The sequence below is a fragment of the Haemaphysalis longicornis genome, unplaced genomic scaffold (assembly GCF_048455015.1).
Source record: "Haemaphysalis longicornis isolate Haplotype H1 unplaced genomic scaffold, Haemaphysalis longicornis Haplotype H1 scaffold_7, whole genome shotgun sequence".
Taxonomy (NCBI): domain Eukaryota; kingdom Metazoa; phylum Arthropoda; class Arachnida; order Ixodida; family Ixodidae; genus Haemaphysalis; species Haemaphysalis longicornis.
This window is the reverse complement of record NW_027526422.1, coordinates 31,943,654-31,959,247: the sequence shown is the minus strand read 5'-3', so window position 1 is coordinate 31,959,247 and position 15,594 is coordinate 31,943,654. Positions and strand designations below refer to the sequence as shown.

At 47.2% G+C, this 15,594-nt stretch overlaps 1 protein-coding gene across 2 annotated transcripts in view; it reads right to left on the bottom strand.

Annotated features, from left to right (window-relative positions):
* The window catches only part of Vps13d (vacuolar protein sorting 13D), a 129,355-nt gene that overhangs the window by 31,565 nt on the left and 82,196 nt on the right, over positions 1–15,594 (bottom strand). For both annotated transcript variants that reach the window (XM_077676610.1, XM_077676611.1), the window contains exons 59-62: positions 13,389–13,581; positions 7,725–7,904; positions 2,829–2,995; positions 321–449 (exon numbers count right to left, since the gene is read on the bottom strand). In XM_077676610.1, the coding sequence (XP_077532736.1) occupies positions 321–449; positions 2,829–2,995; positions 7,725–7,904; positions 13,389–13,581 (669 nt within the window). The remainder of the gene's footprint in view (positions 1–320; positions 450–2,828; positions 2,996–7,724; positions 7,905–13,388; positions 13,582–15,594) is intronic.

Below are 15,594 nucleotides of genomic sequence, written 5' to 3'. Positions count from 1 at the left end.
ATTCTTGTGCGATGAACAGAAGCAGTTCCAAGGAAACCCAACTCAAAGCTTATCCTGTGTTAGAATTCGATGCCATCAGACCCTCCACTCACGGTCGGGCTGGTACCGACACTGAACTGCGGCTTTCCCAACAATGCTCCATGACCAAGCGCCAAGAAGCGGGTGCTATGTTCACTTTTCTGTGGAGAGACAGAAAAGTGTGAACCACACACATTTTTGACAAGGACGGACGGAAGCAGATCGCACAACCAAGAAGAGACCTAGCGCAGCACCCTCTAAGTGGTCACACCATTCCCACCACACGAGACCAGGCAGCTCACCAGTCGGGGCGGGCGTCGTTGGGCGAGACCATGAGGCGGCGCACCTTGATACCCTTCTCGAGGGAGAAGCAGGTGCACCACTGGGGGAAGCTGCGCGGGTGCAGCTCCGTGCCCACCCGCATGCTGCACCTGCAAGTACCACGTGCACTTCCTGTGAAGCTAACCTATTCACAATGCTCCCACTGACATAACCAATGGGTGGATCCGGCTGAAGCTGTCGATCGTACAAGGACTACTGCAAGGGCTACCGCATTTGCACGATTCTAACATGCCCCCCATTGTAACGTGCAGGTAAGTCTATGTTCACAAATTCGAAAAAAAAAAAAAAAAAAAAAAAGTATCCTACCACGCAGATTTAGAACTGGATTTTGGGAGGAGTCCGTGTCAACAGCAATGCTGCTTAGAAGCCGATTTCAGCTTTGAGCCCGATTACAACACGCACAGAAATTCGAAGGCTAATTTTAGCAAGAATGAGTGCGCGTTACAATTGTGCAAATGTGGTACTTGTTTAGGGCCATTAATAGTAGGCTACCACAAACAGACTGTCCTTAATTCTCTACAGCTGTGTTCGGGGTTGTAGATTCTTAGTTATTTCCCTTTCAAACATGAAAAAGTAGCCACATGTGCACATTCAAAGTTATTTGTACTCTATCTAGCATTTTCATTTTTTGTTTTTTGTGTTTTCGCAAGAGTTGTTCCCTCTACCACTGGTAGTCAGTGAAGGATAGGTTCTTCCTTGGAACACTACAAGATTTTGTGACAACCGGTCACTAGCACGTCTAACCATTGCCTATCTTCACACCTCCGCTTACTGGGCATCTGGAGCAGCCTGCATTTCTTCATAAGGATGCTTATCCATTCTACTTGTTTTTTTGGTCTACCAGCCTTGCCTTTAGAGCAAACTTTCTTTCTATTGATAACAGGTAAGTAAAAAAAAGTCTTTAAAAAGTGCCTGCCCATTTCGTAATATCTATGGCTACATTAAATACAAGTAAGTGCAGTACCCCTTCTTTATATTTTTTCACAAACAAACAAAGTGGGCAACGTTGTCAAGCATCGGTCATATAAAGTAAACAACAAAATAAAACACTTGGGCCAAATTTCAGTGTGAAACATACCAACAGTTTATGATAAATACTGTCATGTACTCGAGGACGAGGCTGGTTTTCTTTAAGAAACAAACATTTATTGGAGCGAACTCGTGCTCCGCAAAAACTTCAAAGAAAATACAAGTGACGTAGAGGCCATCAACGAAGTGATGTGTGCGGACTGGCGTCGGTGAATCTAATGCCGCGGTATTTGCCTCGCAAGTATTTATGCTTCGGTGTTAACCCTTCGAGAACTGTCGAATCAGATCTAGAACACTGGCGGTCGAAGACTAAAATTCACTTCTACTGATGACAGGCGATACACTCTTCCTACCAAATCATCAGATAGCCTCTGTGGCATACAAAAAAAAAGACAGAAGCGCGCACTTCCCTTCAAGACAGCTCTGCACTGCCGAACGTTGGCAACAAAGCACACAAATAAACAAACCGGAAGGTATAGTCTGCGGCAATATTCTTTCCTTTCGTAAAAAAAACATCCGTGAGAGGCAGAGCATATTTCCTCACTATTCTTGAAGTCCATGCGAGCTCACCAGGGATGCCCATCAATGCTACAATCCAAATTCAATCCAACGCTACAATCCAAATTCAATCCAACCCAATCTAAACATGCAATTACAGACAAACCCTGCGATAACTAAATCCCTCGAGTATGGAATTCCCGTGGCAACAAAATATTTTCGGATCTCCAGCAAACATCAACAGAAGCCCACATCTCGCAGCATTGAAACGTTTTTGGAAAGCGATCCCGTGTTAACGAAACTCGCTGTCTATCTATCTAACGAAACTCACTGTTTATTTATCCATTTGAGGCTAACAGTCTCCAAAAAAATGCTCCAATACATATTTTTCAGACCCAAAGTGCGTAACCTTCTGCTACAGCACGCTTGCATGACCACCATTACTGTTTAGAGAAAAAAAAGAAAAAGAAAAAGAAAGACCGGGCAGCAGGTGGCTGTGGAGGCAGCCTAGCAGCGACAGCAACAGGGGGCGACACATAATTACTCACGGCTTTGGCTTGGGCTATGCTAGCCGGCTACTGCAGAACAGCACGTGTGCGTTCGTTGCGTGTGCTGTGTGTGCAGTGATCGGCATGTTTGCTCTCAATAAAATGCCTCCACCAGCCTAAAAGCGGAAGTTTTTATCGCTACAAGATAAGGCGGCCATCATTGCCCAACTCAGTGGCCCAAGTGGAGGAAGGGAGGATTATCTTCATTTACACTTTTCTTCATTTACACTATTATGTTAATTTACACTGTTACATCGATTACAGGTTGAATTCCCTCGATATATGCATTTTTGTGGATATGCAGGGCGTTACACAGTCCTGGCTGTGGGGGTACTCAGCAAAGAATGCTACGCATTAAAAGCCTTCCCATTACTGAGATGACGTCCCACTCACATCATCGAAGCTTCGGTATCGGAGAAGGAGAACAGCAGAGGGGCCACACTGCGTGCCTGCTCGTGTTCCCGGAACTGGCCCGCAGACTCCGAGCTGGTCCCTTCTTGCTTGAAGATGAGCGGCAGGCCCGACCGGTTGATGATCCAGAAAGGCACGGACACGTACACCTGTGGTCACACGACAGCAACGATAAAATAAAAATGCACAGCCAGAACAAAGAGCTTGAATGAAGCAAAATCAAGCATAACAAAACGGTATTGCACGTAGCATCAAAGTAGCTCATGTTTCAAGTGAAAGCTTACATTTCAGTTTTCCTATCTCTTTTTCCATCTTCTGATCCTTTAAAACCACGTCTACTTGCAGTAACACACAGCTTAACATTTAACAGAAAAAAATTTTGTTTGCTACAGAATTACACATTTTGGGTATCAGGTGACATCCAGCTTGAAGTGCTCCACAAGGCAGTTTCTGTTGTATAAAACTGCAACGAGCCCCATTTGACAAGTGCCATCCAGAAGAGCATGCACACTGTGACGTCAGAAATCGTGAGCAAATTATCTTGCTCTGTTAAAAATGAAAGTACAGCAACTTTTACATTTATACAACTTTAGCACCCCCCCCCCCCCCCCCCCCCCCTTCCCTCTGGGTAACCTAGAGCTAAATTTGAATGCTTCATCTGGATGAGGTAACAGCTTAGGGTCGAACCCATAGACGATGCCTCATGAAGCACACAGCAAATAACAGGCTTAACCTTCTCACAAATGTGGCATTACTCCTATGTTGTGGATGAACTACACGAGTATGCTTGCTAACCCTGCAGTTATTTAGCCTGACACCCCAATAATTTAAACTAAAAAAAATTGCAGGGCAACTAAGCGAGCGATAGGTTTTTTTCTTTTTTTTCCCTTGAACTGTCAACCGTCAGTGCTCAAATTGCTGCATAAGTGATGTATGGTGTAGTCGATATACCGTATTTATTCGAATATAGGTCGACCTTTTTTTTCCGAAAATGTGCTTAAAAAGTGAGGGTCGACCTATAATCGTGACCGAAAAACCTCGACCTATAGTCGTGACCAAAGTTGGCGAGCGCACCGAGCGCTCAGTTTCTCCGTCGCGCCCGGCGCTCCTCAATTAGAGGCGGCAGCACGGAGCATCTATAAAAAAAGACAGGCAAGCAAATAAAAGAAGGAAAAATAACGAAACAATCAGCGTAAGAAAACCAGCCACGGTCACTGCCGGCCATCGCACGTTATCTGCGACCGGAGCCGAGCTGGCCGAGCGAGCTGACTTACTGACTAGAAGGCCAGATTGGCTAGGCTTGGTGTCGTCGGAGCCGTGGTAGCGGCTAGTGTGAAGTGGTGGTGACTTTCGCCACCTAGCGTAGCCATCTCGTGAACGGAACGGCGTTGGCGGCATCGCTCCATGTCTCTACTATCTCCCCGTTCTCCGTTTCATGCGCTTTCTTTGCGTCAGCTTCCTTTTGATTTCCGCACACGACGTTTTGCACATGCACATTTCACGATGTCACGTCGCATGAGTTATACTGCAGACTTTAAGCGGCGGGTGATCCTGTGTGCCGAGAACTCGAACAACTGCGTCACTCAGCGAGAGTTCGGCGTTAGTGAAAAGCTGATCAGGGGATAGCGGAAACAGCGGGACGAACTTTTTGCGTGCAGTGGACTGCGTCGTGCGTTCCGTGGCCCTACAACCGGGAGGCACGATGCTCTCGAGAAAGAACTCCGGGTTTACGTGGAAGAGGAGCGTGCTAAAGGACTCCATGTGTCCTTTGAAGATATTCAAACGAAGGCTCGGCAGTTGGCGCTGCGAGGCGGGATTGGCCGTTCAGCCTTCAAAGCCAGTCGGGGGTGGGTGCAGAAATTCATGCGCCGCAATGAACTCTCCCTTCGCCGCAGAACGACCATCTGTCAACGTCTTCCAGCGGAGTACGAAGAGCGGCTGGTGGCATTCCAGCGCTACGTGATCAAGCTCAGGCAGGAGCACAACTACCTTCTGGGCCAGATTGGGAATGCAGACCAAACTTCCGTGTATTTCGATATGCCAAGCCGCACGACCGTCACAGCGAAAGGAGCGAAGGACGTGCGCCTGTTAACGACAGGCAATGAGCACACGCGCTTCACAGTGATGCTGTGCTGCACTGCTGATGGCTGTAAGTTGCCGCCGTACATTGTGTTTCGCCCGAAGACCATACCGAAGGGCGAAGTGTTCCCGGCGAAAGTTATCATCTGCGCAATTGAAAAGGGATTCATGAACGAGGAAATGGTCAAGGAGTGGTTCCGGATGGTGTGGACTAGGCGACCGGGAGCAAACTTGAAGCTCCAAAACATGCTGGTCCTCGACTCTTTCAGAGGCCACATTTGCCCGGGAGTAAAGGAGGCTGTCCTGGAGGCTGCTACGGACCTGGTCATCATACCTGGCGGAATGACTTCACAACTTCATCCCTTGGACGTGAGTGTCAACAAGCCCTTTAACTCTTTCGCTACCGCAGAAAATTGACCAATTTTGGGGGGTCCAAGAAAACATTTTTTTTTTCTGCTAAAAAATTATTTAGGCACTAATTGCAGGAGCACAAAATGCAGAATATTTAACGGCCTTTCCAATAACACCAGTTTTTTAAAGGTTTTCATATATCATAGTTGTGAAAAAAAATATCAAAATCAAAAGTTTTGTCAAGTTGTCGAAAAAAATGATAAAAAAGGAGTTGTGTATATCAAACCACCGGTAGTAGAAAAAAATTAGAATAGTATACATTTTGCAGGGAAACATTTCAAAAACACACCCTAAAAAAAATGTCGACTTGCGCGGAACAGTTTTTCAGATATAAAAAAAAAATGTTAGCACGCACGGTGCTCGTGTCATGCGGTGAAGCCCAACCTCTAATTCAAACTGTGCAATTTTGGGTGGTTCCTTGGAATAAATCTGGCGGTTTGACGTTATCAGAGGCACCAATTTGCCCCCACATAACGTAAAAACATCTTGTCAATGGCTGACTTTGCATTTATTGCGAGCACAATATTTGGGACAAGCACGCGATGCAGAAAAAAACATGCATGAAGTTGAAAACGGAACGCCGTGACTGATGTTTGTTGTCGTTCACGGTCAGTTATCTCTCAAAACATAAAGCTGAGCTTTATTATCATCTTCTTACTCGCAATTGTAGCCTTGCTCGCAAAAATGAGGTACGATGAGCTAGAATCGTCCCCTGCGATCTTTGGCCGAGTAGCAGTCGCGCGCTAAAAAAGATCAGCACAACGAGCCTCCTCTATTGCAGCGTCACCTAACATTTTTCAAATAAAACAGTACAAAAACTTATCCGAGACTCCGTCCGAATAGACAGTTCAACTAAGCAGCAACATTAGACACCCGGATATACCCTCGCATGAAAACGAAACTGGAAGGCGAACAGCTGGCAGTGTAAGGCCGGTTTGAAGCGCTGTCCTCGGCGGAACAGATATCTGGCGACTGGGTGTGACCTTTTGACTTGCATCTGAAGTTCTTATCGCAGAAATCGGGTTAGGGTGGGGGAAATGAGGAGCGGCGTGCTTTGTTCGAGGATCAGTCGCGGACGCTTCAGGCGCCATGGCAGTTAGCCTTGAAGTTGGGTAACTGCGTAGTTGCGCTAAATATGAATTTCGCGATGCAGAAACGAAACCGAAACTGTTGTAAACTGTTTGGGAATGGTCCTGGGGTAAGTAGAACTACCAGAGTACTTGGGACAACTTGCGCAAAGGCAATAAAACTGCCTAAAATCATAAAGTAGCTTTGCAACCAGGCACTGCTTGACATTTTCAGCCGATTTCTGGGATTATTACTGTCAGAGCGTGAACCTGACGATTGAAGATCGTTTGCTAGTTCCCCATTCACGCCCTGATAGCAAAAAACAAGCGCTGGTGCAGAGTAATTACGAGTTGCACGCATTCTTCGTTGGCAGCCTTGAGGCGCGATGACCACGGCCCTTTTCCACAACCAGGTGATTCAAAAGCGTGTCAAAAATCACGTTTCCGTTGCAAAAATGAAAACAAAACTGATTTTGAAAGGCCATTTTCTGATCTAACTCCGAACAGCTTTACTTGTTCGAGAAACGCCTGGAACGCTATGAAAAGGCGCTCCCAAAAGTATCGATCAAATTGATCGATTTTGATAGGCGCGGTAGCGAAAGAGTTAAGGCCCACGTCGCTGTGTCCTACAAGGAGTGGCTGGCGAGGGACGACGCCGCCAAGACCCCGACGGGACGCCGAAAGAAGGTTCCGCTGAGCGAAGTGGCGGCTTGGGTTAAGAACGCATGGGAGGACCTGCCTGCAGACATCATCCGAGCCACATTCAAAAAGTGCTACATCTCCAACGCCCTCGACGGCACCGAGGACGACGCCGTCTGGGATGCGGAGGACGCCAGCGAAGCATCCGACGATGATGACATTTCTGGAATTTCCGACGACGACGCAGCGTGTGGCTCTGACCAGTGAGGTTTAAGCGACCACGTTGTAAATAAATGTGAGTTTTAACAAGTTTCCTCCAGTTTTCTCCTAAAAATATGGGTCGACCTATAATCGAATATTTTTAATTTTTTTTCGGCGACTTCAATTTTTAGGGGGTCGACCTATATTCGTGGTCGACCTATTGTATGTGGAAAAAAAGGAAAGAGCATCTGTGAACAGTCCGTGGTGGGTGAGATGGAATGTGTCCTCAAAGAGATCAGCCCAAAAGAAACGGTCAAGTCAATCTGTATCAAATGTGACCCTTCTGCCGACGCTGGAGGTTGCAGCCCCCCAGAGTGGTGGTTGCCCACCAGTATTTTTTAATTTTTTTGCACACGAAACCACCTTTGCGTCCTTTTAAAAGCGAGACACGAGCGGGAGAGGAGGCCTCGTCGCTGCGCACCTTGAGTGCCCTTCCGCGGAGGACGGAGACGCGGGCGTGCAGCACCAGAGGCCGTCCCTCAGTGTCGTGCGTCTCCAGCCGCGTGGAGAAGCTGCTCGAGCCCGGGGGAATCACCAGGCTCGTGCACTGGCGGAAGTTCTCCAGGGAGAAGCCCACAATCACGTACTGGTCCGTGTTCACCTGTTGTACACAGGAGAGGGGTCAGGGGTAGCAACACGACCTGTGAAATGACTATTTTGTTCATACGACGATGATCGCCACATAGGCAACGCTTCACGGGCGTGCACCACGTCAACGTAAGCAGAAACTCCAGCGCCCCTAAAGGTGGCGCAACAGTCCAGAAGAACACTTTGCCCATGTGCGCGCAGTTACCACTTTCCCTTATTACGTACAGAAATGAAAGACTGACAGATCTGCTGTTGTCTTTCTAAACTGACATACAAGGTAAAGTCTTGTGGCACGTGGTGTATTATTCTAAAGTGCTGACTGCATGTTACAAAACGAGCGTCAACATTATGATCTACTGACCTGAACGGTGACCAGAACACAAAAACAAACAAACAAAAAAAAGGGACACAACATACAAGGTGCAAGGCACACTGTGCTTCATACCTTGCGTTGCGTCCTTTGTCACTCTGTTCCAATCACCATTTAACATAGCAGACCTGCATGTACAGTGTAGACCATTTATATCGTAACCGCGTATAGCGTGGAACTGGATATACTGAAGGTTTTTGTGGCCACCGGTTTGCCTCCTGTAGAACTCAATGCATCAGCACAACGCAGTTGCCCGAAGCACAATACCGTTTATAGTGCGATTTTTGATGGGTTCGCTGATCGACCGCCGTAGCTGGGGCACCATTTTAGGGTCCAAACAAACAAAAAAAATGGATTCAGCCATCCGATTCAGTGCGCTCCCTTATCTCCTCTAACTAATGGCGAATTCCATTGAGAGAACAGGAGCAGTGGCGTCGTGCAGTGAGGAGTAGGGGAGAGAGCACTTGGAAGCACGCGGGATCAGGACCACTGCACCTGCCATTGGAACGCGGCACGCACCCGGAGAGCAGGTGGGAGAGGAAAAAACGGCGAGGGAAAGCACGGTTCTGACCCGACTGTCGTGGCCTGCCGAAATGGGCATGCACCTTAGCATTTATCAGGTTAAATAAGGGCGATCCGGCTACATTACTTGCAGTAGTAGCAATATGAGGCCCGTCTGCAAGATCGGCGAGTGAGGAACAGGCGGTATCATTACGAGGGCATCTCAAATACGACAAAAACAAGTATTTTGCACATACGCGCCATCTCTCGGGGTAAAGTAGAGGTTAAAATGCCGGCTTGTTATTGGAGTCGCTTGTTCTAATCTCCCCGGCGCCGTTCATTTTTCTTTTTTTTTTTTCCTTCTGTCTCTAGCGTTTTTGAGAACTGAGAACAAATATTTCAGTGGAAGAAACGCGCTTCCACACGCAGAATCGTTAAATTACGTATAACCGAAGTTGGAAGCTCCTTCATGTTTACTGAACGGCACCGTTGATTCTGGGCATGGAGGTCACTGAGTGAGAGCAACCCAGCAGCGGCGCGCGCTGTGTCGTCGCTCCATGTGGCTCAGCCCGAAGAACATACGGCGTCCTGCCGCGGGAGATTTCTCGCCGCGGGAACTTCGTCGTGAAAGTTCGCTCCACGTAAGCAATCTCTGCGGAAAAGCATGTGTGAGCAAAGCCGGGCAAAGCACGTGTGGCGGTAGGAAGCACTACATTCCGCAAAGTTGCAAATGCACCATGGATACCGCCGTGCTCTCCGGCCCGCGCTCGCTGAGCCGTGACAATTCGCAAGAAGAAAAAAACAGAAACATAAAAAAGGGGAGGATATGACTTTAAAGGTCATGCGACTTCCTTCGTACTGTGCTCACTCCGCTTTTCAAGCGGGAGCAGATCGAACTGCTCCCGACTGCTCTCGGAGCAGCGAAAGTGACCTCGCTCTACCATTGGATGACAGTGCTCCTACTCCTGTTCGACCACTGGAACACGCCTGCTGAGGAGAGAGCACTTTCAGAGTGCTTTTGAGTGCCCCTGCTCTCCCAATGGAATTCGCCATAAGAAACAGACAACCACAACAAAAAAATGCACCCTTTTAGCTTTCTGTCTGGACTTGCATGATAACCACAGCTGCCCTTACCGTCGGCACAGCTTTGAAGATACCCATCACCCCTGAGTGGTAAGTTGTTGCAATTACAACCTTGTGCAGACAAACAACACAACCACCCTTCTCCTTCGAACATCGGGAGGTAGCGAGCCGAGCTGCGACGCTGAAGGTTTCCGCTACCTGTATCTTGTGCTGATGAGCAACCGTCTTCAGCATCACGAACACTAGGCGGGCCGGAAAAAAAATTCGGCTTGCATTCTTATCACGTTGCCTCTTCGGCATAAGCCCGGCTTTTTTCCTCCCTGTGGAATTCGTTCTTCTAGGCGCTAAGAAACGCAGATCCCTCAACACACAAACACAAAGTATAAAACCGTGCAGCAGACTGATGTGGAAAAAACAGAAGAAATGAAGAGCATGGGTGCTATTCCAGAAGGCCCGAGTTTCAGCGAAACTCAGGCAAGGTGGAGCGGTGGTAGTAATAATAAGTTCATGATAATATTTCGGGGCAGGGTTAAAACGCTTTAAAAATGCGATTCATGCTACTTGCTGATTATTGAGGTGACGTAATCTATTCAGGTCAGCGCACTCCAAGGATGCGCGACTAGGGCGTGGCACATCTTTCAGTGCTTTTTCTCGTTCCACTGCTGCACTGGTGGCTGCTGGGGGCAAGCAACAACTACTTCATTTTATTGTACTTTTACTTTATTTCACTACAAAGTTCATTTTATTTGTTATTCCAGGCGTTCAAATGAGCTTTTTGTTTGAAATTTTTCACTCTAAGAAGTAGCTTCTGACATTCGGTGACCGACAGTACAATCACGTGACTATAATCGACTGGCAAAAAAAAAAAAAAAAAAAAAAAAAAAAGGCCGGGGGGGGGGGGGGGGGGGGGGGGGGGGCAGGTGATAGAAGCGCGCCACATTCAAAACAGTTGCTGCTCGCGTTACGTTATCGAAACCCTCCGCTTTTCGCCACAAAATTCCCTCGGCGCGGTCCAGTTTGCCCACGTGCTTTTAAACTGAAGGTGGTGGAGCATGCGTTGATGCACATGGAAACCGCGCAGCTGGGCGGCACTTCAGTGTTGACCCACTGCATGTACGCTACAGGAGAAAACAAGGTTTTTGGTCGGTGAGCAAGGATCGCTGTGTGTTTCGTGGGCCCAAAAAAAGGAAGTTTCTGGGTGTGAGAAAATAAGTTTTGGAGTGCCTTGACAGCATGGAAGACGGTGCGCTGTGGACCGGCTACGAATGTGAAGCCGCAAGCGACTTAGTGAGGAGGACAGCTTCATGGCGAGTAGGGGGCCACTGGCATGCTCAGAATAAAAAAGAAATTCCATTACATAACCCCCCCCCCCAGGTGTTTTTACGAAAATGGTTAGGCTCTGACGCGCTTATCTTAGCAACTTTATTGTGTGGAATTTCAACTCTCAAAAAATCTGTTGCAATTTTTTCCCGCATAATGAACCTTCCCCCCGAATTCATGCCGAATTTTCTGGAAAAAAAAGTGGGTTCATTATGCGAGTAAATACGGCAGACCCAGCGGTCACTAAGAAATCCCTGGAACAAGTGACAGGTGGAAAAAAAGAAACTGTTTTGAGGAAATGGCTTCCGAAGTTGCAACATAGTTTCACTTATCGAAAGTCATCAGGATTGTAGCCTTTCGTGTCCTTTTGAACATTGGGCCTCTGGAAGGCCTTGCCTTGAAATTGGAGTGCCTTTTACAGCCTTTATCTTTCCACAAAACACCATTTTCAGCTCCTCTGTGAATCACAGAGTACATAGCCCAGTTTGCAGGCCAAACGGAGGGGGAGATGGCTTTCAATGCAAAATAAGTTAGCTGATTGGCTGTATTGCACTGGACACATTCCCTTTGCAGCGTTGTCACCATGGCAACAAGTGAAGTGCTCTTTTTTTTTTACTTAAATTTGAAAACAGACTTTCGGCTTCTTTTATGTTTTATAACCTTGCCTGGAGCAGCAATTTAGTACTCATACGTGCAGGTGTTCATTTCCAAAAGTTTACATATCACAAGGATGCGAATGAGCTACTTTGAAGCCTGGAATAATATTCTGCATAACTCCAACTTCAATGCATGCACATTTTTTCAGTACTTTTGACATTCAAGGCATCCAATATTTCTTGCAGCACAGCCAGTATGCCCTAAGACATAGATGTATGCATCGGTATTAATAATTTCCCTAAAAAAATTCAATGTTAAATGCTGCGACAGTAAGGTACACTTCTAATGCAGAGAACATATTTTTACTCCTATATTCCTAACTCAAACCTGTTTTCATGATTATTAGAGGTGCATGGGAAACGTTGCGCAAGAAAGGCGATATGGCTCGCACGCATCACAGCGCACGTTTTCTGCAACATATCGTACTTTGATTATCCCTGATATGGCTGGTCACGTCGCTTTTAGAATTAAATTTAACGTCGCAGGCATTAATTACGACTACTGGCATTCAATAGTAACCGGTTGCGCAGACATGTGATGCTCCAATGCGCGTCGGTTATGACGTGCGCACCGCAGCGTTTGACGCATCGACCGTTTCTTTCCAAAGGCTAGTGAGCCCACTGTCAAACATAGCAATAACTAAGCGTGTAAACATCGCAAATCCGACTAAAAGTTCACTTTGTAAACCTCACAAGCGCGCACACTGCGTGTCCCCCTCCAGGGTCTGGCGACAATAGAGACACGCGCACCATGAAGCGTTCGATGACCTCCCCCTTTCGAGCCACACAACTTCCCGTAATCTGGCTCATGATCTCAGGCATTCCCATCGTGATAACGTCCATGATGAATACCACATACTGAACAGAAACTTGGCCGAGCGAAGCAGCGAAAATGAACTCAGCAATGCGCACTACGCAGTTTAGGTGGCCGCCATCTTGCATTGCCGCAGCGACACCCAATCAAGAGGGTTGTTTTAGCGCGCCCCGACCGGAGGGCCAATAGCGCTTCAGCATCTATTTTTAGCTTCGTTTGTGCATCATTTTTTTACTCCCATTTGTGCGCTTGTGAATGAACGAAGATAAAGGAGACGAGCGGAAATGGAAAGATGATTGCTCGGCCGATCTAACAATATCAAAATGGCCGCACCCGGTGGCACCATTGCGGAGATACAGAGCTCCGAAAACTGCCATTTTTTTTGTCATTTTGCGGTGATATTTTTGTCACCGCGCATGGCAAAAGTATTTTTTTATGCCACTTTGCAACGCTTTTCAGCGGAAAAACTTTGCCAACACAGAACAGGAAACATAGAAGCAGAATATGTGGCTTAAAAAAAAAAATGGTTTTGGTCATTTTTCCGAAGTTGAAAGCTGCGGCCCTTCTTAGTGGTGTTTGGTTGAGTGATGATGAAGAATGACTAAAAGGCAGGTTGTGATATCATTGGATTCGGACCTGTTTTGTTTATAGTGTGGTACTGCTTATAGTACGGGTTGTCGCAGTTCCCGCGACATGCGTTATAAGCAGTCCACACTGCATCACCCCGGCAGCAGGTGTGCCCTGGGAGCCCACCTCGTGCAGCAGGTGGTTCTTGTGCGGCGGGATGATGCCCTTGCACTGGCCCTCGTTGACCACGTAGGCCAGCTCGTAAGGCAGCAGGTTCTGGATGCTGAGCGGCGGCAGCAAGCTGATGGTGTGGCCTGGCACGCTGGCTGACACACTCTTGCTGTCCGGGTACTTCTCGCGCTTCACGTCCACCGAGAACCTGCACCGGGGAGGGGGAGAGAGAAAGTAAGCTGCTCCAGCTCCACCAGCTTTTTGCAAACAAACAGTCCTGGAAGTCGCACATGAGAAAAAATGCAAAATGGAAAACGTTGAGGCGTACCCTACTCAAGCACAGTGCCTTGGCTAGAAGCTATCTATGTTTGTTCCTGGACACCGGCAGCTCCTTCACTACGCTCCGTAAGCAAGAACACATTCTCAAGAAACTGATATCACGCGGCCAGAAGCATGAAGTGTTGGCTCAACATGCTTGAAAGCATACAAAGCCTCATACGCCAGACATGAGTAGGAGAAACTCTATTTATACCATCCGTTGTGACTGCGGTCCCTCCGGACAAGTGAGGGGTGTCCTCAGTGCAGGACTCCCTGGCTGTAGCTGGACTTCTGTGCCCTACTCATCAGCCATAGCCACAAATTTTTTTCGGAGGGGGTTATGGGTTATCGGAAGGGAGGAGTTTTGCCAAAAGGAACTCTAAGCCTCGCTTACACGCTGCCCGGAAACAAAATCGGAGGGGGTTCGAACCCTTAAACCTCTGGCTAGGCCCCTAGTGTGATATTGTGTGCAAACAGTTAAGCTAAAAGCTTGGCTTTGGCTTGCTGCTATGAATGTGAGAGCAACCTTAGCTTGCTAATAATGGCTGCATAGCCATAACAGGTTCTTCTCTTTCCTCTCCTCTTCAGCAAAATTTTTTTAACGGGTCCGCAACCTTTACGTGACAAACACTTAAGGGGCTAGTAAAACTATTTTCGTTATTTTTGGGTGAAATCTAATCAAATTAGGAGCATTACACTTAAGGGGCTAGTAAAACTATTTTTGTTATTTTTGGGTTAAATCTAATCAAATTAGGAGCATTTATGTAGTCTACTATCCTAATAACAAAATTGAAATCAGCTGAAAAATATATCCTTTACTTGAGTTATCTTCACAATTACCTCAACAAGGTCGCCCAAAGAGTAATTAACTAATAAGTAGGGGTGTGCGAATAGTGAAATTTGATCTCGAATCGAATTCGAATCGAATAGTGTCGAATAGTGGACAAAAATATCGAATATCGAATACCAAAGCTTTTATTTGGTAGAACAAGTAGGTTGGACACTAACAAACACATGTCCTTGAGCTCTTAATAGTAAATACACTAAACAGAATTAAAGAAATTACAAACTGTCTTGTTGAAGGTATTACAAATTGTCATGGAGAAACACAATCTGCTCCACATGAGCTGGCTTCAGGCTCTCTCGCCGCGATGTCACTGTGTTCCCCGCAGTAGAAAACATGCGTTCACTAGGCACCTCTGTAGCAGGGATAGGAAGGTACCGCAAGGCAATTTTGGCAATACCAGGGTAGAGTGCAGCGCCGTGGTCTCTCCAGTATAGCAAAGGGTCGTTCTTCCTGGGGATCAGGGGCTCATTCAGGTACTTCTGGACCTCCTGACTGTGGGGTCTCGGGTTATTTCTCGGGCTTTTTTGCGACGCCAGCCGCTCAACAGTTTCCCAGACTGTTTGCAGGCTTTTCTTAGGACTGGTTGGTGCGTTGGACAGTTCCTGACTTTCAAACTGCTCTGAAGGAGAGTCCACCCGAGCACATCGGACACCAACTTCTGCTGCAAGCAGCTCGACAGCCTGTGTCTGGTCAAAAGACTTGGTGCAGAAAATAGACTTAAACCTTGGGTCACACAGCGTTGCGAGCTTCAGTTCCTTTTGCTCCATAAAAAGGGGGAACCGGGACTTCAGGCTCTTTAGTAAGTTTCTGCTAAACAGACCTGCTTCATTTTCAATGTCACAGTGCCCCTTTAGAATTTGCTCTGTTCCATAGAGAAAAGGAACAACAGTTGAAATGGTACCATACTTCTGGCCACTCAAATCTGCAGTCGCGTCTACAATGGGCTGCAGGACCTGCACCAGGCTTGCTGCAACATTCCATTCACTTGGTGAGAGGCAGCTCACACTCGTTTCAGATGTTGCCATTTCCAGGGACACGGCATCTTTCAAATCTACC